A 24,094-nucleotide genomic window follows, 5' to 3' on the forward strand; every position below is an offset into this window, starting at 1 on the left:
CTGGAGCACGTGGAGTCCGGGATGAAGACTAGGGGGGCAAAGGGAATGTTGGGGGACAGATCCTGACATGTTTTGAATGCTGGGCTAAGGAATTAGGGGCTTTCTCTGAAGGGCAGTGGGGAGCCATGGAGAGACATAGCTGGAGTGAGGACTGGGCTGGAGGGGACACAGCTGGATGCAGGGAGGTCAGGGAGGAGGCCAGGAGGAGGGCAGGTGAGCAGAAGTCCTTGGAGACCAGGGATAAACTAGAAGCCCTTTCTTCTGTGTTCCCTCTCGGGAAGTCCCTCAGTCTTGACACTTCCCCTTCTGGTGACCTGTTGGGTCTTGTTTCTGGCACTGCTGGGGAGTCCCTCTTCAACAACCTCATGTCTTCTTGGTCCCTATGGAAAACGGGCCATTTTACTTTTACCACATCCCTCACTGTTCACTTTCAAGCCCCAGTCCCCACCTGGGTCACATTGGAAATGATGACCGACTTAAGGATCTGAACGAGTCTCATTCCTGAATCATCAGTGAGGGAGAGAAGATACAGGGGAACCAAGAACTTGGGTTCTTTCCAGTTTGGGGAGGTAAATTATGCTGCTGTGAGCACTCCAGTACATGTCTGCTTATGTACATGTACATTTTGCTCTTTGGTGCATAATCTAGACATGGAATTGTTGGGTCTCCTGTTCAGCAGAAGTTTTCCAAAGTGGTTGTACCAATTTACACTCCTCAGAGAAACTTGAGTAGAGATTGAGAGTTTTGATTAGTTCATATCCTTTTTAGCACTTGGAATTTTTTTTTTTCATTTTAGTCATTCTGGGCTGATGTGTAGTGCTATCATATTGGGATATAAATTTGCATTTCTTTGATAAGTAACGATTTTAAGCCTTTTTAACATGCTTGTTGGCTGTTTGGATGTCCTCTTTTAGGAAGTGTCTGCTTAAGCTTTTTGTCCATTTAAAAAAAAATTGACTTCTGGGTTATTTATTTATAATTGTTTTGTAGGAGTTCTCTCTATATATGTTGTATATAATTATATATACAGTTTAACATATTATATATTTATATACAATTATATAAAATATATAATATAATTATATGAAAGAAACTATAACAGATATAGATATAATCTCCCATTTCAGTTTCTTTTCCGTTCTTTTTTTTCAATTTGTCTTTTTGTTTGTGTCTTTTATAAGTGAAAAATTTTCTAAATTCAAAAGGTACTTCCACTGGCGAAAAAAATGGAATTACAGTGTGACTTATTATTGTTTCCTTTTTTGAGAACAATAAAACATACCCCAATTTAATGAAGGCAGTTTACTCCATCAATCAATCTATCTTCATCAACATTTGGCAATTTATCTGACACCTCAGTATATTAATCTATTATTGCCTGATGCATATTTTTATAGATTTTAGACTTATGCACAAGGTAATTGTGCAAGTATTTATTTCCCTTTTGATAAGCTATCTGGGAAGATACCAGGACACAAGAGGCATGATTTGTTTACCACATATTCTACTCCTCCATACTTAAAACATTTTTTTAAATAAGGAAAATAGTACATAAATTTTGCAGTGTGGCTTATGACTTCTTAAAATGAAACAAAGTTGGCTCTTCTTAAAATAGAGGTCAAAATTAGCATATGAATGTTGATACTGAATCACGTATCAGTTGATTTCTACAAAGTTACTTAATGCACATTCTACTTTGTAAAGGTAAATTTATCAGAACCATACATTGCTATGTAAAATTAATATCATCTCTATAATTGATAGTTTATTTTATGATTTAAAATTCTCCCTCGTTTCAGTGATGGTGATATAAAGTTCAAAGTGAGTATTTTAATAAGCTGTGTCATTGCTTTTAGAGAAAATGCATTGTATTCAAGTTGCAATATATTTTAGTTTCTGCAGCATTACTCAGTCTTTATAAAATTGCTGAAAACATGTTTTTGTGTACTTTTGACATACTCCTTGAACGAAAAGACATAGGCAAAGCTAGGATAAATGCAATACTCAATGTCGGTGTAACATTATAATTTATGGAGTAGTAGTCTGTTCATGAAATTTAACTACATTGAACAAAACCCCCTGGGCTTATGCATTGCAAGTACATACATTAAAAATTTTTTTTTAATTAATTAATTTATTTATTTTTTGGCTGTGTTGGGTCTTCATTGCTGCACGCGGGCTTTCTCTAGTTGCGGCGAGCGGGGGCCATTCTTCATCGCGGTGCACGGGCCTCTCACTGTCGTGGCCTCTCTTGTTGCGGAGCACAGGCTCCAGACGCGCAGGCTCAGTAGCTGTGGCGCACGGGCTTAGTTGCTCCATGGCATGTGGGATCTTCCCAGACCAGGGCTTGAACCTGTGTCCCCTGCATTGGCAGGCAGATTCTCAACCACTGCGCCACCAGGGAAGCCCCCCCCAAAATTTTTTTGCTGCTTTTTTGTTGTTGTTTTTGCTCAGTAATGCACCACATTTTTTTTTCTTTTTACCTTTTGACCCCCTTCACCTATTCCTCCCACCTCCCACTCCTTTCTTCTGGCAGCCATCAACCTGTTCTGTGTATCTATGAAATTATTTATTATTATTATTTTTGGATTCTACATATAAGAGAGATCATACAGTGTTTATCTTTCTCTGTCTGGCTTATTTCACTTAGCATAATACCCTCGAAGTTCATCCATGTTGTTGTAAATGGCAAGATTTCATTATTTTTCGTGGCTGAATAATATTCCATTGTATGTATATTCCACATCATCTTCATCCATTCATCTACTGAAAGACACTTAGGTTGTTTCCATATCTTGATTATTGTAAATAATACTGTAATGGACATAGAGGTGCAGATATCTTTTTGAGATACTGATTTCATTTCCTTTGGGTATATACCCAGAAGTGGAATTGCTGGATCATGTGGTAGTTCTATTTTTAATCTTTTGGGGGACCTCCGTACTGTTTTCCATAGTGGCTGCACCAAATACATTTCCACCAACAGTGCACAAGTGGTCCCTTTTCTTCATAGCCTCACCAATACTAGTTATTTCTTGTCTTTTTGATAATAGCCATTCTAACAAGTGTCAGGTGAAATCTCATTGTGATTTTGATTTGCATTTCCCTGATGATTAATGATGTTGAGCATTTTTTTCATGTACCTATTGTCCATCTGTATGTTCTTCTTGGAAAAATGTCTATTCAGATCTTCTGCTCATTTTAAAATCAGATTGTGTGAGCTCTTTATATATTTGGCATATTAGTCCCTTATCTGATATATAATTTTCAAATAGTTTCTCCCACTCAGTAGGTTGCCTTTTCATGTTGTTGATGGTTTTATTTGCAATGCAGAAGCTTTTTACTATAGTGTAGTCCCACTTCCCTATCTTTGCTTTTGTTGCTTTTGCAGCTTACTTAGAGCCTACTTATTTCTTCACAATGCAGTCTTGGCAGGTTTTTAGGAATTTATCCATTTCTTCTACATTATCGAATTTGTTGCTGTATGATTATTCATAGTTGTATCTTTTTTTTTTTTTTTAGGGGCGATCATAGCTTTTATTTATTTATTTATTTATGGCTGTGTTGGGTCTTCGTTTCTGTGCGGGGGCTTTCTCTTTTAGGAATTTATCCATTTCTTCTACATTATCGAATTTGTTGCTGTATGATTATTCATAGTTGTATCTTTTTTTTTTTTTTTAGGGGCGATCATAGCTTTTATTTATTTATTTATTTATGGCTGTGTTGGGTCTTCGTTTCTGTGCGAGGGCTTTCTCTAGTTGTGGCAAGCGGGGGCCACTCTTCATCGAAGTGCGTGGGCCTCTCACTATCGCAGCCTCTCTTGTTGCAGAGCACAGGCTCCAGATGCACAGGCTCAGTAATTGTGGTTCACGGGCCCAGTTGCTCTGCGGCATGTGGGATCTTCCCAGACCAGGGCTCGAACCCGTGTCCCCTGCATTGGCAGGTGGATTCTCAACCACTGCGCCACCAGGGAAGCCCCATAGTTGTATCTTATAATCAATTTTACTTCTGTAGCATCAGCTGTAATGTCTCATCTCTCTTTTCTGATTTTAGGTATTTGAATCTTCTCTTTCTTAGTCTAGCTAAAGGTTTGTCAACTTTGTTGATCTTTAGAAATATATTTTTTATATTAGTCTCAAATTCAGTGTCCTTGTTTAACAGTTATTATCTAACAGTTTATCTGTTAAGTATCTGGACTTTTTAAGATAATATCATTCCAATCCTTATAGTTTTCTAATATTTATAAATTTATTTATTTTTCTTGCCTTATTGCATTGACTAGGACCTCCAGTACAAGACATTCTTACCTTTGTCCTGCCCTAGAGGATAAAGTGTTCAATATTTGACCATTAGGGATGTTAGTTGTATATATAGTGTGTGTGTGTGCATGTGCGCACGCATGTGTGCTCCTTATCAGATTAAGAGTGTTCCTTCTATTCCTGGTTTCCTGAGAGTGTTTTAAAAATCATGAATGAGTGTTGCAAATTATTAAATGTCATATTAAAAATTATTAAATTATCATATAAAATTTTTCTTTATTTTGTTTATGTGGTGAAATAGATTACTGACTTTCAAATGTCAAACTACCCTTGTAGTTTTGGAATAAACCTCATGTGATAAGGATGTATAATTTACTTTTGTATATATCATCAGATTTGATTTGTTAATATTTTGTTTAGAATTTTTGTAAGTATATTTATGAGAGAGATTAAACTATAATTTCACTTTATTTTAATGCAAAGTGTTGGTTTCAAGGTTACGTCTTTAATTTCAGTGATTAGTTCATATATTTAATAAAAATACTGAGGTGTTTGGGATTAAGTGTAACTTCTTATTATTTGTTTTCCTTTTGTCCTATCTATTCTTTGTTCCTTTTTCTTCTTTGTCCCATTTCTTAGATGAATAAAGTTTTAAAAATTATTAATCTATGTTTCCTGTCTATTAGTTTGTTATATTTTCTTTTGTAACTCTTTTAGTGTTTTTCTTAGAGATTACAGCATGCGTAATTGATTTTTTTTTTGGAGTCTACCTTTATATTAGTATTTTTATCACTTCCCAGACAATACAGTGACCTTTAACTTTATTCACCCCTTCTTATCTTTGGGGTATCATGGTAATATATTTTAATTCTGCATATTGTTTAAACTTCATAAGATATGATCAGTATTATTTTCAGCAATCAATATTATTTATATTTATAATATTCTATTGCTCTTCATTCCTTCCTACAGTAAATTGCTTTCCATCTGAGATTATTTTCCTTTTGCCCCCAAAATTCACTTTAATATGTCTTTTTTTTTTTTTTTTTTTTTTTGCGGTACGCGGGCCTCTCACTGTTGTGGCCTCTCCCGTTGCGGAGCACAGGCTCCGGATGCGCAGGCTCAGCGGCCATGGCTCACGGGCGCAGCCGCTCCACGGCATGTGGGATCTTCCCAGACCGGGGCACGAACCTGTGTCCCCTGCATCGGCGGGCGGACTCGCAACCACTGCGCCACCAGGGAAGCCCTAATATGTCTTTTGATGTGGGTCTACAGGTGACAAATCCTCTCAGCTTTTTAATTTTGATATAAAAAAATAAAGATTTATTTTGCCTTCATTTAAAAAAATTTGTAATTAAGATCCAATTCACATACCATAAAATTCACTCTTTTGAGGTACACAATTAAGTAGTTTTTAGTATACTTATAAATTTGTTCAATCATCACTACTATCTAACTACAGAACATTTTTATTGCTCCAAAAATATCCTATACCCATTAGCAGTCACTCCCTATTCCCCCTCCCTCCAAAGCTCTAGCCCTTGACAACCACTAATCTACTACCTGTCTATGGATTTGCCTATTCTGGACACTTCATATAAATAGAATCACACAGTATGTGCCTTTTGTGTCTGGTTTCTTTACTTTGGATAAATTTTCAAGGTTCATCCATGTTGCAACATGTATCAGTAATTGATTCATTTTTATGGTGGAATAATATTCCATTGTATGCATAGTCTACATTTTGTTTGTCTATTAATCAGTTAATGAACATTTGAGTTGCTTCCAGTTTAGGGTTATTATAAGTAATGCTGCTATGAACATTTGTGTAGAAGGGTTTTTTTGTGAACATATGTTTTCAATTCTTTTCTCTATATACCTAGGAGTCAAATTGCTTGGTCATGTGGTAACACTATATTAACTTTTTGAGAAACTGTAAAACTGTTTTGCATAGTGGCTGCACCATTTTATATTCCCATCAGCAATGTATAAGGGTTCCACCCTTATATCCTCACCCACATTTTTTATTTTCCATTTTAAAAAATAGCCATCTAGTGGGTGTGAGGTGGTGTCACTCCGTGGTCCTTATTTGCATTTCCCTAATGACTAATGATGATAAGCATCTTTTCATGTGTTTATTGATCACCAATATATCTCATTGGAAAAATGTCTATTCAAATCTTTTGCACAGTTTAAAATTGGGTTGTCTTTTAGATCTTGAGGCTTCTTTATGTATTCTGAACACTAACAAATATATGGTTTGCAAATATTTTTCTCATTCTGTATATTGTCTTTTCACTTTCTTGATAGTGTCTTTTGAAGCACAAAAGTTTTAAAATTTGAAATAGTTCAACATATCTGTTTTCCTTTGTTTGCTTGTGCTTTTGGTTTCATGTCTAAGAAACTACTGTCTAATACAAGGTTCTGAAGATTTACACCTGTATTTTATTTTAAGAGTTTAATACTTCTTCCTCTTCATACTGGGTCTTTGATCCATTTTGAGTTGATTTTTGTATATGGTGTGAAATAGGAGTCCAGTTTCATTCTATTTTATGTGGATACCCAGTTGTATAAGCACCATTTATTTTATTTATTTATTTATTTTAATTTTTAAATTATTTTATTTTAGTTTTGGCTGCATTGGGTCTTCGTTGCTGTGCGCAGACTTTCTCTAGTTGCGGCGAGTGGGGGCTACTCTTCGTTGTGGTGCGCAGGCTTTTCATTGCGGTGGCTTCTCTTGAGGACAGACTCTAGGCGTGTAGGCTTCAGTAGTTGCAGCATGTGGGCTCAGTAGTTGCAGCGTGTGGACTCAGTAGTTGTGGTGCACAGGCTTCAGCAGTTGTGGCGCATGGGCTCTAGAGTGCAGGCTCAGTAATTGTGGCGCACAGTTGCTCCGTGGCCTGTGGGATCTTCCCTGACCAGGGATTGAACCCGTGTTCCCTGCATTGGCAGGCAGATTCTTAACCACTACGCCACCAGGGAGGGCCCCCATTTATTTTAAAGACTATTCTTTTCCCCCAGTGAATTGTCTTGGCACCCTTGTCAAACATCAATTGAATGTAAATGTATGACCTTTTTCTGGACTCTCAGTTTTATTCCATTGATCTATATGTGTATAAATAAGCCAGTACCACCCTGTGTAGATTAATGTAGCTTTGTAGTAAGCTTTGAAATTGAGAAGTCTGAGTCTTCTAACTTTGTTCATTTTTTCAAGATCATTTTGTTTATTCTGGCCACTTATATCTCCATATGAATTTTAGGATCAGCTTGTCAATTTCTGCAAAAGAGCCAGCTGGGATTTTGATAGGGATTACTTTGACTCTGTAGATCATTTGGGGGGAGTTATCTTAGCAATATTAAGTCTTCCAATCCATGAACATGGGATATCCTTCCATTTATTTAGATCTTCTGTTATTCTTTCAACAATGTTTTGTACAATAGTTTTTTTTTGTTTGTTTTTTTGCGGTACGCGGGCCTCTCACTGTTGTGGCCTCTCCCGTTGCGGAGCACAGGCTCCGGACGCGCAGGCTCAGCGGCCATGGCTCACGGGCCTAGCCACTCCACGGCATGTGGGATCTTCCCGGACCAGGGCACGAACCTGTGTCCCCTGCATCAGCAGGCGGACTCTCAACCACTGCGCCACCAGAGGAGCCTCTGTACAATAGTTTTTAGTGTACCAGTCTAGCACTCCTTTAGTTAAATTTCTATTTTATTCTTTTTGATATTATTGTAAATGAAATCACTTTTAAAATTTCATTTTCAGATTGTTAATTCCTAGTTTATTAAAATACAGTTGATTTTGTATATTGATCTTGTATCCTGTAATCCTGCTAAATTCACTAATTAGTCCTAATAGTTTTTGTTTGGTTGTTTGCTTTGTTTCATTTTATTTTCTTGGTGTGGATTCTTTAGGATGCTGTATATACAAGATCATATCATCTGCAAACAGAAATACTTTACTTCTTTCTTTCCATTCTGGATGCCTTTTATTTCTTTTTCTTGCCTTATTGCCTTGGCTAGAACCAAGGCATTCAGTACAATGAGAGTGGACATCCTTGTCTTGTTTCTGATCTTAGAGGGAAAGCTTTCAATTTTTCATCATTAAGTATGATATCAACTGTGGGATTTTAGTAGATTCCTTTATCATATTGAGCTTGCCTTCTTTTTCTGATGATATTTTTGCTGGATATAACGTTCTAAGTTAGATTTTAAGTATGTCTTTGTCTTTAATTTTTAAAACAGTTTTTCTGTGATGTGCCTAGATGTGGTTTTCTTTGTATTTGTTTTTGGGGCAGCAGGGGAGGGGTGGTTGTAGAACTCCTAGAATCTGTAGCTTAAGGTTTCTTGTTAGTTTTGAAAATTTCTTAACCAGTATCTCTGTTATTGCTTCTGAGTTATCCTCTCTCCTCTTTTTCTTGACTCCCAATACATTTACGTTAGACCTTTTCACAATGTCTCATGTGTCTCTTTTGCTCTTTTCTGTATTTTTAAACATTTTTTCTCTGCATGCTTCAATCTGTTCATTTCCTACCAATCTTTCAGTTCACCAGTCCTATCTTCTGATTTTCTAATCTGTTCCTTTATCCATCTATTAAGTTCTTATAAATTTCAATTATTGCATTTTTCAGCTCTAGAGTTTCTACTTTTAAATAGATGCCATATTTCTGGTGGAATTCTTGAACATACTGATCATAGTTATTTTAAATCCTGTCTCATAAGGCCATTTTCTGAATCACTTATGGGTCTGTTTCTGGTTTTGTTTTGGTTTTATCCTCTTGGCTTTTGGTCATTTGGTACTGTTTTCTGGTTTGTCTTATCAATTTAATTCAATGCTGGACATTGTGTATGAAAAGTACGGAGGCTTTAGATGAAGCTAAGTTTTTCCAGATAGGTTTTAATTTTTTTTTCTAGCAGACATATAGCATATAGGCAGATCATCTTGATGCAGTGAAGACTGAACTATTTCTGATTTTTCTTATTCCCAAGGCATAGCCTTTCCTGAATAACTGGGTATTTATCAGGGCCCATTTTTCTTAGACTCTGATTCTTTCCTTAGCATTGTGAAACTGACAAAATCTCTTCTTAGCTTTTTAGCCTGTTACCAGATGCTTTCTGCTAGGTTTCCTGGAATGTAACTCATCTGTAGTGACTTGGCAAATTATTTGAGGGGACATTGCATGCAGAATTTCAACACATTTTCCTTCTCTCTGGCACCCTGGCCTCTCAAGTACTATCTAACTTGGTTGCTTCCTCATGCTTTCTAGTGGATTTTTTTTCTCCTCTTGTAGTTGTTCTTAGTAAGAGGGTTACTCAGATACCAGCTCCATCATGGCCAGAAGTGAAAGTCCCCCTTCACGTTTTATTTTATAAATCCAAGATTCACTTACGTTTAAAATGTTATGAAATAGTTTGGACATACAAAAAGGTATAAAGAAAAACATAATCAACACCCATGGTAGCTTCACTCAGTTTTACCAAACTGTTGAGACCCCTGGAGACCCTCACCTCATCACATCCCCTCCTTGTCTATGCTATTCAAGATTTGATGTTTTTCATTCCCTTGGATTTCTCTGTATATTCAGGACACATGTATATTCACCCAAACAATATATAGAGCTGCTTTACATGGTGTTAAGTGTGACACAGATGGTGTTATTATGCCTGTGTTTTTTTCTAATTTTTCTTTTGCTTCAGAAAGAGTCATTTGCTCTGTGGGTTTTTTGGTTGGTTTTTTGGTGGATGTTGTTGTTGTTGTTTTTCTGTAAGAGTCATTTGCTTTGTTGTGTGAGGCTATGATTCATCTTCACATTGAGTGATTACACTGTAGTTTATCCTTCCATTCTCTTGCTTATGGATATTTAGGTTGTTTCCAGTTTTTCAATACTAAAATCGATGCCACTGTAAACATTTCTGCCTATGCTTCTTGTACACATGTGCCAGTGTTTCCTTGGTAGTATACCTCACGGTGGAATTGCTGGGTCTTAGGGTTAACACTTGTTCAAGTTTATCAGACCATGCCAAACTATTTTCCAGACTAGTTGTATTAATTTACATCTCCACTAGCTATAAATGAGAGTTCCCATTACGTTGTGTCCTCAGCAACATGTGATGTTGTCAGACTTTTAGTTTTTACTAACCTGATAAAATTTAAATGGCATATTATTGTGGTTTTCATTTGCATTTCTCTGTTGACTGTGAAGTTAAGCACTTTGTGTTCTCCATAGCACCTGCTTCCATTTGACTTCCTCCCCCCCTGTCTTCTCCACATCCCCAGACTCTCCTGAAAGTTGGCCAACTTTTAGCCTGAAGGACCACAACCTCAGAAGTCATTTCTAGGCACTGGAGCCTGGTGGATAAGCACCAATTTAGGGCTCCATCCCATCCAGGACCGTGCTGGAGTGCTTCACCTGCAATGATGCATTTAGTGCCTACAACAAAGATAAGAAAACAGAGAATCAGAGAGGTCAGGAACTTGCCCAAGGTCGCACAGCTGGCACCTGGCAGACTCCAAGCCAGGTGTTCTTCACTCCTCTGTAGGAGGCTGCAGAGCACCCTCTGTCCTTCACTCAGGAAGCACACCTCCTGGTCTGGGTGCATCTGGGGAGTAAGTTGCTGTTGCCCTCAGGAGTCAGCTGAATGGGAAGCCCCATAAGGGGTGGATTCGGGGCAGGGAGGGGCAGTAGGACCGGGAGGCATTCCTACTTGGTGCTGTGGAAACAGGAGAAGACGTCATCATTCAAGGCTGATGTTTCCCAGAATTGAGTGGCTTGTTTTAGATGGTGTTAAATATCCCTGGATCCCCTACTGAGAGAGTGAGACCTTTTTCAAATTTCTTTCTATCCTCTGATGAGGGAGGGGGTGAGAATCTCAGCTTGATGCTAGTATGTCTTCAACACCTCTCTAATACTCTTTAATCTCCCTTTTTAAACAAAGGCAAACTAGATCTCCAACTCATCAGAGTCTTTTTATTTTTTTAATAAATTTATTTTATTTATTTAATTTTGGCTGCATTGGGTCTTTGTTGCTGTGCGCGGGCTTTCTCTAGTTGTGGCGGGGGGGGCTATTCTTTGTTGCGGTGCGCGGGCTTCTCATTGCAGTGGCTTCTCTTGTTGCGGAGCACAGGCTCTAGGCGCACAGGCTTCAGTAGTTGTGGCACGCAGGCTCAGTAGTTGCGGCTCGCGGGCTTTAGAGCGCAGGCTTAGTAGTTGTGGCTCACGGGCTTAGTTGCTCCGCAGCACGTGGGATCTTCCTGAACCAGGGTTCGAACCACTGTCCCCTGCATTGGCAGGCGGATTCTTAACCACTGAGCCACCAGGGAAGCCCCATCGGGGATAGTATCTCACTAAAATTCAATTATTGTCTTTTGTTTTCCTTGTATTTAGTTTTTACATTTCACTGCATTTTGTTTTATGGTAAGTTGATTGTTTTGTTTAAGAAACACTTATATAACATCTGCTATATGCCAGGCACTGTTTCAAATACTTTACAATCATTGACTGGGGAATGATACACAACTATGGGGAAAAAATACACAACTATGTGCATTATTGCTTAGGTTGAAGTTAAATTTTTAATAGGGTCTGTTTATAGAAAATATATTAAATAAATAATAGTACACATGATCTACAAATATGGCCAACTTTTGGAAAATGAGACATTTGGGGACCTCTTGGGTAGATCACTCAGGGAGTCCGTCCATTCTGGTGCTTTAAAAGCCTGTATCCATCACTGTTTCTTGAGTGTTTATGTGTCAGGGGCTATGCCAGGGGCCCAGTGATTCTATAAATGGAGTCTTTGAATCCTCACAAGATTCCTGGAAGCAGGCTTTACCATCTTTACTTCTAAGGCTCAGAGAGGGGAAGTGACCAGCCGAGAGCCACACAGCTGAACCTCTCCGTGCCCTGCACCACTGCCTGCCTGGTGACTTGTTAGGGAGCTCAGAGGAAGCTCCCGGCGGGGCCAGAGTAGGCTCTGGGGGAACCCGGGTTCAGGGATGGTGTCCGGAAGAAGCCATGTGTGTGACTTGGTCCCTGCACGGGTCAGCCCTCTGGGCTCCTCTTCCAGCTACACCCCTTTCCAGGGGATCTATCTGGGTAGGGTTCTTGGGACCCACTGGCTTCTGGCTGGTACCTCCCCAAGGAGACCCAGAGCTGGGGGTGCAATGGACAAAGTGGCAGCAAGAGCCTGGCATTGCCAGCCTGGTGGTTTGTTCTTCTGCCCAAGGTACCAAAGTCCACTCTTCCTGGACAGGCCGGCTCTGGTCTCCAAAGAGGTCTCTTCTCCATCTCATGCAGATCAAGGTGTCCAGGGCACCTTCGTGTGGTCAAGCTGGGTTCCCCCATGCCTGCTGGTGGGCTAACCCGGGGGAGCTCTGTATTTGGGTCAGAACCCTCGCTATTGGGCTAAACTTATCTTAGGTATGCAGTAACTGTCTCCTTTGCGGGCTAATCTTGGATTTGTTACTCATTAAGAAGCCAATTAATTGGGCTAACATCAACATGGGGGTTTCGTAAGAAGGAGGGCTCAAGATCGCTCCTCCTCAAATACCACTTTCCAAGCCACTTTCCCCTCCCTGCCTCCCTCTTTCTTATCTGGATGGATAAACATGCACACGTCGTGCTACATCAACAGGCTTAGCAGGGGTGGACCAGCAGCGAGCTCTTCCCCCTTTACATCCGCCTCTCATTTGTGACGGTGCTGGGGGCCCAGGCAGAAGCGGGGAGAAGCAGGGAGGGATCCAAGGGGCAAAGAAGCCACTTCTAAGGGACAGGAATCCCTGGGGGCAGCCACGGGCTCCTCAAACTCTTGTTTCTCAGAAACAAATCCAAGAAACGGAGGCAAGTCTTCCAAAGGAGGGATGGGGACCGGAGGGAGGATGTTCAGGGTCCCTTGGTCCCCAGGACCCAGGCCCACCCTCTCCCTGTGTGTCTCTTCCAGGCTCTGGCAAGCAGCATGCTCTGCGGCTGGGCTGCCCCTTTGTTCCTGCTGACGCTCCAGGGGGGTAAGTAGTTGCCCCGTGGTATGCGGGTGGAGAGCGGCCGGACTGGCCCTGTGGGCTCCAGGGCAGGGTAGAGGCCACAGGGTCAGAGTCGGTGGCATCTGTCCACTTGCGGCCGACACAAGTCCAGTAGCCATCTCTGCATTAGCCAGAGCCCATCCCACCAGAGAGCTCCACTGTCCAGAAGTGAGTCCCACATGGCCCAGCCCACTGTCCTGGTCTCCACATCTCACTGGCCGGGGAAGGGGGGAGGGAGGCTGAGAGGCTTCATCCTTCTTCTCTCTGCCTTGGCTGGCTCCCAATTCTCAGAGTGAGGAAGTCCTGCCTGTGGTCTAACCACAGTTTCTCCTCATCTCCTAGGAGATGTTTCTCAACAATCACTGGATCCACTGCCAGCACAGATATTCTTGGGAGGGGTGGGGAGAGTGGCTGTGGAGACAAAAGTAGCCAAAGCCTTAGAAGGAAGCCCCGTAGGGGCAGAAGATGTTGCAGTCAGAGGGAGAGATGTTCGAGACCCGAGCAGGGAAAGGCCAGGTGTTAGACTTGGGGGCGCAGTCAGGGCTGAGAGATCCAGGAAGCCTTCCCAGAGGAGGTGGGACACAGCACACAGGCTCGAATGGGAGCTGGCCTGGGGGCAGGGGTGCCCTCAGCCACCACTGTGCTGACTCATAGGCATTTCACTCTGGTTTTTACCGAAAGACCCAAAGCCTCAAATAGCTCCATCAGGAAACAGATGTCAGACTCCTTTATTTTCCCTTTCTGAGTGGTCAGCATCCTTCCTGCCCTAGCCTCTAAAGGGCCTTTGGGTCACCCGCTGCCTCTCCCCACCCCGTGAGCACAAATAACAAGCCCCTGCTGCGTCCCGGGGGCCGAGCACCCTCTTTCCCTTCTCCCGACAGCCTGTGAGGCTCAGAGAGGGTGAGAGGCAGGTCCACGGCCACACAGCCGGGCAGTGGCAGAGCTGGGGGGGTTCCCAAATCTGCCTGATTCCCGTGGTCTTAACTGCTTTTATTGGGTGAGTGCCACGTGCAGGCAGCGTGGGCCGCACCGGCGTGGTATCATCTAAATACCTCCCCACCCCCTCCGAGGGGCCAGTGTCTCCAGCTTACCAATAGGGACTCAGAGCGGTCGTGAGCCATGTGTGCACTTTTCACGTCTCCCACGGCCTCCCACACGCTGTGATAACCCTGGGCGGGGTGGGGGGTGGCCCGGGGGCTCTCTGCCCAGGGCTCAGGGTAGTGACCGGTGACAGGGTTTTTACTCCCTCTGGTCCCTGATGCCACCTCCACACTAGTTCAGGGACTACTGTCCCCTCTCCAATGTTTCATTACAAGTTTGGGACAAACCCTGTCCCTTGGTGGCCTTGAGTCTACTTAGGAAAGGCAGCTCCTCTCCAAGTTCTGGAGCCCTGAAAGCGAACAGCTAGGATACGATGAAGTCAGAGAGGACACAGCCACATGGGTTTTGGTCCTGCCAAAATCAGTCCTCTTTTCTCCACAAAGTATCTGAACTGGCCGCTCTGTGTCCACCGACAGGCCCTGTGCTCCTCCCCGAGGGAAACTTCCTCCTAGAACAGGATTCATTTCCACATCTCAGATCCCTTGGTACCGGCTGTCTGGAGCCGCTCAACTGTGTTGAGAAGGATTCTGAGGCTACACCCAAGGGAGTGAGTGCCATGATCGATTAGCGGTGTCTGCCATGTGTGTGGATGTGAAGAACGAGCACAGATTAGATTTTGCCTTTCCTGGGTCTCATGAGCCCAGACCAAGAGCGAGACAAGAGGTGTAGCCCAGTCTCAGAGCTTCAGTGTTCTCATTTGTAAAATGTGATGGGAGTAGAAATAAAGGATGTTTCCAGTGACAGTGTTCTTGGCTGCAAATCCAGCTTCTGACCTAGACGGAGACCCAGGAGGAATGTACTACTACCCCCTGGATCTTCATTAGTCAAGGAAAAATAGGAAAAAGCCACCAAGGATGAATCCATTTAAAAGGGGAACAGATTTCTGGTAAATAGTGGGGGGGTGGAGGCAGGGGAACAGCAGCGTTGGCACTTGATCTTACAAAACAAAACTAAAACTTATTAACTGGATTTTGTCAAACATTTGTAGAACAAAGTAAAGCAGTTAATGTTGGAGTTGGGAGAGTATTAAATCTTGCAATAAAATTGCCCGAGGGGGACCATACCTGTGTCCCTTGGTTGGTGGTGGTGGTGACGGTTTGGGCAGCAGGGATAATACAGGCATCTTGGCAAAAGTATCCAAGGGCTTCTCAGTTTTCTGAAGGTTTCTTGCTCCCTCGAAGCACTGCCGGGTCACTGAGGTCCATGTCCTGTCTTGGACCAGCTGCGGGGAACAGAGGGAGCACGTGGTCTCTCACTGACCCCACGAATCCCTCTCGCGGGCTGTGCAGATTCCCCCAGCAACCGGGGAGTTCAGGACACACCACCCTGAGAGGGAGGCCGGCCAGGAGGGATGCTGACCTGGTGTCTGGACACAGGGCTTGTGGGGAGGGCGCTGAGTGGGGACCCGCTTAGTTTATGATGTTTCTTGTTAGGAGAGTCTTGTCTCCATAGCCAACCTCGCAACTTTGGGGGCTCAAGAATAGAATCCTGAGCTTCCCTGGTGGCGCAGTGGTTGAGAATCCGCCTGCCGATGCAGGGGACACGGGTTCGTGCCCCGGTCCGGGAGGATCCCACGTGCCGCGGAGCGGCTGGGCCCGTGAGCCATGGCCGCTGAGCCTGCGCGTCCGGAGCCTGTGCTCCGCAACGGGAGAGGCCACAACAGTGAGAGGCCCGCTTACCGCAAAAAAAAAAAAAATAAAATAAAATAAAAAAAGAAAAAAAAAAGAATTCTTAGGTGGCAAGGACCCCCTTGCTCCAGGCCTTTATCTTAGTGGCCCTGGGGTCGTCATATTCATCCTGGCTCTGGGACCCCTGCTTCCCCTCATCCTCCAGCCCTCAAGGGGGTGAGGGGGTGATCAGCTCTGCTGCCTCCGACCAGTCCCCCCGCAACCAAGGTCTCTGTCTCCCTTGACCCTCCAGCCTGGGGCTGCTCAGACCTCGTCTGCTACACCGATTACATCCAGACGGTCACCTGCATCCTGGAGACATGGGCCCCATACCCTGGCACGCTCACCCTCACCTGGTAAGTGGCCAGGCCTCGCCAGCCTCAGGGATGCGATTCAGGGTAGCCCTGGAGGGCTGGGGTGGGGCAGGACTGCCAGAGGCCACAGACTGAGTTGGACCTACTGTGTGCCTGGCAGGTAGTTTAGCAATAAAAATAATGGCTGCCACTTCTGGGGGCTCTCTCAGCCCTTTCACCAACAGCATTTGGTTTCACCATGAGCTGAGAATCACTGACCGTGAGCTGGGACCGTGAGCTGGGAATCACTGTGCCTATCTTACAGATGCCCATGCAGGACTCACGAGACTTGTCCAGTGAGCAGGGCTCCAAAGACCATACTCTCTTGCCCACACAGGCCAGACTGTGGTTTTGAGACCCCAGGATGACCAGACTGCCACATGATTTTTTTGAACACTGAATACATGCCCGGCATCCTGCTACACTTCACATGAACCATCACTTCCCATCCTCACAATTATTACTCCCATTTAACAAACGAGGACACTAGGGTTCAGAGAGGTTATGCAGTTTGCCCAAGGTCACACAGCCAGTGAATGGTGGAGCTGAGATTCAAACACAGGCAGTCTGACTCCAAGATTCATAGGTCCCTATTGTTAAAGAAAAATTTTTCATTGCACTTGTTAAAGAATGGTAAGGCAGACTTTATTCAAGACCATAATGATCAGGCTTCCCTGGTGGCTCAGTGGTTAAGAATCCGCCTGCCAATGCAGGGGACAGTTTCGAGCACTGGCCCGGGAAGATCCCACATGCCGCGGAGCAACTAAGCCCGTGCGCAACAACTACTGAGCCTGCACTCTAGAGCCCGTGAGCCACAACTACTGAGCCCACGTGCCACAACTACTGAAGCCTACGCACCTAGAGCCCATGCTCCACAACAAGAGAAGCCACTGCGATGAGAAGCCCGCACACCGCAATGAAGAGAGCCCCCTCTCGCCACAACTAGAGAAAGCCCGCGTGCAGAAACGAAGACCCAACGCAGCCAAAAATAAATAAGTAAATAAATTTATTTTAAAAAAAAAAGAATATATAAGGGATTCTCTAAAAAAAAAAGACCATCATGATCGGTGTAGGGACTGCTGCATGGGGTTTTGGCGTGGGGAAGAGAGCTTGGGCTCAACTCGAATACAACAAGGAAAATTAGGAATTTATAGCCAAGGAGCAGGTCAATGGATGGAAAAATACTAAGAGGAAACATCAGGGGTAAGTGGGGTTCCAGCTAAACTGACTTAACAGGATTCTTGCTAATGGCAGCCCAGGGTGAGCCTACATCACCTGGATGTGGTGGAGGATGAGGAATTCGATCAGATGTCAAGGATGGAAGATTCTGGCTAAAATGACTAAGCAGGATTCTTGCTAAAATTAGACAATGCAGAGACAAGCGTGGAAGTCCCAAAGTCAGAGCCTAGCTGAGGAGAGAGTTCTGAGGAGCCTGAATTGAGCCTGGTCAAGGAGAATCTTTGTCAATGTGCTGATCAGGATAAAGAACAGCTGGCTTTCATTCTGTCATCACCAATTCATTCGTTCATTCAGTTACTTCTTCAGAACATATTTATTAAGCTCTTGCCAGACACTTGCAGGCACTGGGGGCCCAGTAGAGCCTAAGACCGACAAGGTCCCAGCTGGTCCCGGAGCTGACTCACTGCAGGCGGGGAGTGGCTGGGGAGACAGACAAGAAACACGTAAACAACCAATAGGATGCTTTCTGAGAATAATGAGTGCTTTAAAGTCCAGGAACCTTGACCCTGGGGTAGAAAGCAAGTGACATGGGGAGAAGGGGTCTGCTTTAGCCAGGGTGGTCGGGGCAGGCCTCTCTGGGTGAGAAGGAGGCAGCCAGTGAGCTGGGGAAAGGGCAGTCCAGGCACAGGGCACTGCAAGTGCAAAGGTCCTGAGGTAGGGAGAGACTAATGAGTCTGAGGAATAGCGAGGAGGTCAGTGGGGCCAGAGCAGAGTGAGCCAGTGTGAGAGAGAATAACAAGCAAAGGAGATGAGAGGTAAGCAAGGGCCATCTTTTATTGTGTGGGTGATGAGAAGCCACCGAGGGTTTTAGGCATGGGAATGACAGGGAGTTTTTAAAGTTCCTCCTGGCTGCTGTGCAAGAGGTTTAGAGACCCTTTATTCAGCAGAAGTTTCTATTCCAGCAAATATTTAGCAAAGAACTGAGTCCACACATCCATATTAGCCCTCAAGGGTGGTCATGTTCACAGCCTGAAGATGTAGGTAGGGAAATAAATATCTGGCGAACTCCTATACGTACTTCAAAACACACTGTTTCTGCCCACTGGCAGTTAAAAAGCCAGAGCATTTCCCCCCAACCTTATACCAATAGCCTCCCTGGTGGTTCACCCAAAGCAGGGGATGAAGTTCATTTGGCTCTTATCTTGGCCCTGAGCACAAGCACTTATTAGATATTCAGCAGGTGTTGGACAGAGGAGGGCAGGAAGGAGAACTGAAATGCTTAGCACCCTTTCTGTAGGACAGTGATACAGTTGATAGAATTGACAGGGACAGATTTAGGCTCAGTCCAGGCAAGAATGGCCCAAATTTCCAAAGTTAAGAGCTGCTGTCCTTAAATGAGGTAGTGAGTTCCCAGTCCCTTGGAGGCATACAAGCCAAGCCTGGACACCATCAGGGCTGCTTCAGGGGAGGAGTATCTTCCCGGGGAAAGGGGTAATTGGACCAGGTGACCCCCGGCGACACCTCAACTCCCTCCCAGCCCCAAGATTCCGGGCTGGGGTCCTGGCCCTGTGCCCCGAGTCCCGCTGGCTTCCAGCCATAACCGGCTGCTCTGTCCTTGAAGGCAAGACTCATATGGAGAACTGGAGGACGAGGTCACCTCCTGCAGCCTCTGCTGGTCCACCCACAACACCACGCATGCAGAGTACACCTGCCACATGGATGTGCTCCAATTCATGGCCGACGACATTTTCAGTGTCAACATGACAGACCCTTCGGGCAACCACTCCCAGGAGTGCGGCAGCTTTGTCCTGGCTAAAAGCAGTGAGTATCCCTTGGACCCCAGAGCTGAGGAGGACACATGGTCCCTGAGACAGCTCCCCTTCCCCCACCATCATAGCTGACCTGTCCTATGTCCTTACCTCCCCTTAGAGTTCTGCTCTGTAGATGCACTGATGTTTACTAAGGTGTGATGGGTTGATAACTAGGTTTGAGCTTTAACCAAAGAGAGGCAGCAGCAGTATGAAAAGGAGCTGGACTGGGACCCAGGATCTTGGCCTTCAGTTCTGGTTCAGCCCCTGCCTATCTGTGAACTTGGACCGGTTCCCTATTTGTAGAGTGAGGGCCCTTTTAACCCTGACTCTTAGGGATTCTGTCTACATTATGAGGCAAGTGGGGACATTGAGTCCCAAGAGAAAAACTTCCGTGAGTTTTCTCCCATTCATTAGCTCCAGGGAGGCCTGGAATTTCCCTCCAGGCTGGGGGTAGGGAGGAGTCCAAGGGCAGGGGGGGCCTGGCTGGTGGAAGCAGTTGTCTCTGTGGGTCCAGAACCAGGGGGGGTCCAGGAGGCAGCTTGTGGTGCACGCGCGCGTGTGTGTGTGTCCAAAGTGGGATTTCCACGGAGGGGGTGAGAAGCCCGTGCTCAGAGGCATGCAAACGCAGACTGCTGAGAGAGTCCTGCCCTCCTCGGGAAGGCCCAGCCTCTGCAAGGAATCTCTGGGGGATCTTGGCCCTAGGTTCCCAGTGGTGGGGCAGGGGGGTGAGAGGGTGTCTGTCACCTGGAGGGGGTCCAGGTTTGCACCACTTCGCTGAGTGGGTGTCGTACCACACAAGGTGTGAATGAAGATTCACACACACACGCAGTCACACCTAGAGTCTCTCACACACACACCCATAAATACACCCTTGGACAAATGCACGGGTGTCCCAGCAGCCCTCGGCCTAGCCAGCCTGGACACAGGCCCACGCTCTCTCACACACGCCCATATGCACACATACGCACACGCTCACTCAGCCATGCAGATCCAGGCGTGGCGAGTTCATGGAGCAGGGGCGCCCTCTTGCCCCTCTGAGTGAGCTGGGCAGACAGCAAGCCTCCCCCTGCCCCTGCAGAGAAGAAGGAACTGCTCCACGGCCCCTCCACCTCGCAGGGTGGCTCCAAGTCCCATTTCTCTCTGGCCCCCTTCCTCTGCCCCTCCCCCTCCCTGCCAGGGCCTGAAGCCAGGCCTGTGCCCAGGTTTGGCAGGGGGCAGTGTTCCACTCCCTTCCCCCTCCTGGGCTCTGGACCCCCATCCTTGACCCCATCCCTGATCCCCAGCTCTGGTCCTCACCACCCAGCCCAGGACATACTGGGAAGTGGAAAACCAGGTCTCCGTCGGCCTGGGGAAAAGAGGAGAGGGCTTAGCAGTTATTCCAGTCCCAAATGACCCCTGGCTGAAACAGCAATGGCAATAAAGCCCTCGCCGCAGCCTCCTGAACACTCACCTTCTCCCATCGCAGGCCTTGGTGCTGAGTCGTCCGTAGCCTCAGAGTTCCTTTTTGGAATCCCTGGAAGGTTCATTTGTTGGTTTAACAAGTATCTCTTGAGGGCCTACTGTGTGCCGGCTCTGTCCTAGGAGCTGCGGACACAGCACTGACCTGGAGAACGAAACCTCTGTCCCAAGGAGCTAAGATCCCCAAGACAGGGGCATATGGCAAGCCAGATCACAGAGCCCAGGAGGGCGTGGTGTTGTGGCCCAGATCTCTGCTCCCGCACTTTCCAGAAGACGTCTGGGAGATGACAACAGTCACATCGAATTCCCAGGGCCCCTGCGGGCGTCAAAATGCTCGTTGTAGAGCAGCCCGGCAGGCACTCAGAGGTGGTAACTTCCATCATTAGCATAATTGGTGCTAATTAATTAGCATGATGCTAATTACAGTCTTGACTTCTCAAGGAAGCTAGAGTTAAAAGAAAATGATGCCATCATTTAGAACAGAAATGGAGAATGAGTGGGTCTCGCTGGTTCCCCCCCACCCCCCGCCCCGGCCACGCCGGTCTGCATTCTTGCCCCCCTGAGTCGTAGCACGCCCCACTTTAGACTCATCTAAATCTCTCATTTCTCAGATGAGTAAACTAAGGCCCAGAGACAGGGGATGCTTTACCCCAAGTCATTAAGTCATTAGTCTTGATCTCATCAAGGAGAGCATCTATTTGCATCACCACATCACTCTCAGCTGCTGCAAAATCTCATCCCATTATATCTTTCTGGCTTTTTCCTCTAAGTCAAGCCGTCTCCCCCTTTCAACGTGACCGTGACCTTCTCCGAACATTATAACATCTCCTGGAGCTCCAATTACAATTTCTATGCGCTGAAGGGCAATCTTCAGTATGAGCTGCGGTACAGGAAGCTCGGAGACCCCTGGGCTCTGGTGAGACCCTCAGAGGATTGGGGCGGGGTGGGAGTGGGGAGGGGGAGGGGCAGACACAGATGAGCTTGTAATTCACAGTCCAGAGTGGAAACCAAGGACTCGCCGGGGATGGACGCTCTCCCTTGCGCTCTCTCACTCCGTGCAGCCCTTGCCTCATTTCTCCCTGGGGTAGGAGAACCCTTAAAATTCGTTTCTTCCTGTCCCTGTTTCCTTCTCTATCGGTGTGCCAGGGAGGAAGGAATCAGCACTGTCCCTGGTTCTATCTCAAGTCTAGTACCATCACAGTAGAAGAAGTTTCAGAAATGGGGCAGTCTGGAACCTTCCCACTTTGCTTAGAATGGCCATAGTTGGAGAGTTCCAGAAGTATCAATAACCAAGAAAGTTCAGTGTCAAAGGGACCGTTGTTTCAAATGTGAAGGCTTCTAGAGGCATTCTTTCTTTAGCGTGTTGGAGATTTCCAGAGTGGCCCACTATTTAGAACAGTCACAGCTGAAGTGTTCTAGAATTATCCATCCTTTAGAATGGTCCCAGTTTAAGATGTTCATAAATGCCATGGTTTAGACCATCCCCAGTGGAAGACTTCCAGAGGTACCCATTGCTAAGATGCCTGTAGTTAAAGACGCCCAGAAATGCCCGCTATTGAAAATACCCACTGTTGAAGAATTACAGAAGTGTCCAAAGTCTGGAATGCTGCCAGCTAAACATTCCCAGGAATGGCCACTGCTGTTCCTGGGACATTCCCAGGCCCAGCAGGAAGGGTCCCCTGTGGGGCTGTGAGTGACTGAGCTGGGATCAGAGAGGAGAGGAACCGAACAAAGCACTGTATCACAGGCAAGGCCAGGGCAGCACTCATGGCTCTGTGCTGCCCACACTGGAGTGGCCAGAACTCAGACTGATTCTTGTGGAGGGGACGGAGACTTGCCAGGAGAAACTCCACCCCTTTCCTGGGGGCTGGTAAAGGGTGGATCTGCTGGAGGGGAGGGCTGGCCTGGGCGGTCCTAACCCAGTGCATCCTTTGCCTGTGTTGGCAGAGTCCAGGGAGGAAGCTGATCTCAGAGGATGCGAGAAGCGTCTCTCTCCTCCCCTTGGAGTTCCACAAAGGCTCAGACTATGAGCTGCAGGTGCGGGCAGGGCCCCAGCCTGGCTCCTCCTTCCAGGGGACCTGGAGCGAGTGGAGTGACCCAGTCGTCTTTCACACCCAGCCAGAAGGTAAGATGTGAAGCAGGGATGGACACCCACTCCTTGTACTAAATCTTGTCCTAGTGGAGCGGCCCTGAGCCCTGAGATTTTCAGCACGGCTGGAAGGTACCCACTCAGTCATGCATCCCCTTGTAGCTGTTCCACAGCACTTCTGGGGCCCCTGCTTGCCAGGCCCTGCATTGGGTGCCAGGTGCTTCTCCTGGGGGGGCCTTTGATCCTCTTAATGTAGCTGTGAAGTGGGAATTATTATCCCCATTTTGCAGATGAGAAAACTGAGGTTCAGAGAGATGAAATCACTTGCCTAGGGTTGGGGTGGGAGCAGGAGTTGAAGCCAGGTCCATTCCACTGCGAGGCACCAGCAGCCTTCCCACCCCCTTCCACTCCAGCCCAGACCCAGTGCCCTCCACACCCAGCCCAGGTGGCCTCTCGTAGAGGTTGGTCAATTTCACCCAGTGTTTTCTTCCTTCCCAGAGATAAAGGGAGACTTGTACCCTCAACTGCTTCCCATCCTGGTCCTCGTATGCCCCATCCTTGTCTTCTTAGGCCTGAAGATCCACCTGCCTTGGAGGTGAGGCCAGGGAACAGGGTGGCAGGGAGGGGGTCAGCCTGGGCCAGGACTGAGGGACACACCTGTCACCATGACAATAGTAATGACAGTGATGGTGATAATAAACCATTTACTGGGCACTGTGTAGAGCACATGTTTAACCCTCACAGCAGCCATATGAGCTTGATACACGGCATTTACTTCCATTTGACAAATGGGGAAACTGAGGCACAGAGCTGTCTAGGAACTTGCCCAAAGTCACACAGCAGTGAAGTGGAGGAGAAGGAATTTCGAACTGTGCTCATAACAGTGACCTCAGCTGTGATCTTGTCCAGTGAATTTTAAGCTTTGAGTCCTGAGGGTCAGGAGGGGCCGCCAGGTGGGGGTGAAGGGCTGGTGGGATAACCCCCCCGGCAATCCTGCTTCAAAACCAGAGGTTTTGCTTTTATCTCTTTATGTATTGGGTTTCTGCTGAACGTGGCCATCGAGAGAAAGGCTGATGCTGATTAAAAATATTGATAAAACCTAACCTCCCCTGGCCTTCGTGCGTGCTACTGGCTGAGGCTGAGCCCTTGCTAAGTGGCAGA

At 45.9% G+C, this 24,094-nt stretch overlaps 1 protein-coding gene across 1 annotated transcript in view; it reads left to right on the forward strand.

The window, feature by feature from the left end:
- IL21R (interleukin 21 receptor) overlaps positions 1-24,094 on the forward strand; it is a 33,840-nt gene that overhangs the window by 5,566 nt on the left and 4,180 nt on the right. The window contains exons 2-7 of the mRNA XM_007105184.3: positions 13,197-13,260; positions 16,297-16,399; positions 19,197-19,396; positions 21,615-21,760; positions 22,792-22,969; positions 23,432-23,528. Coding sequence (XP_007105246.1) covers positions 13,212-13,260; positions 16,297-16,399; positions 19,197-19,396; positions 21,615-21,760; positions 22,792-22,969; positions 23,432-23,528 — 773 coding nt within the window. The 5' untranslated portion in view covers positions 13,197-13,211. The remainder of the gene's footprint in view (positions 1-13,196; positions 13,261-16,296; positions 16,400-19,196; positions 19,397-21,614; positions 21,761-22,791; positions 22,970-23,431; positions 23,529-24,094) is intronic.

This window comes from Physeter macrocephalus, chromosome 14 (genome assembly GCF_002837175.3).
Source record: "Physeter macrocephalus isolate SW-GA chromosome 14, ASM283717v5, whole genome shotgun sequence".
Classification (NCBI taxonomy): Eukaryota; Metazoa; Chordata; class Mammalia; order Artiodactyla; family Physeteridae; genus Physeter; species Physeter macrocephalus.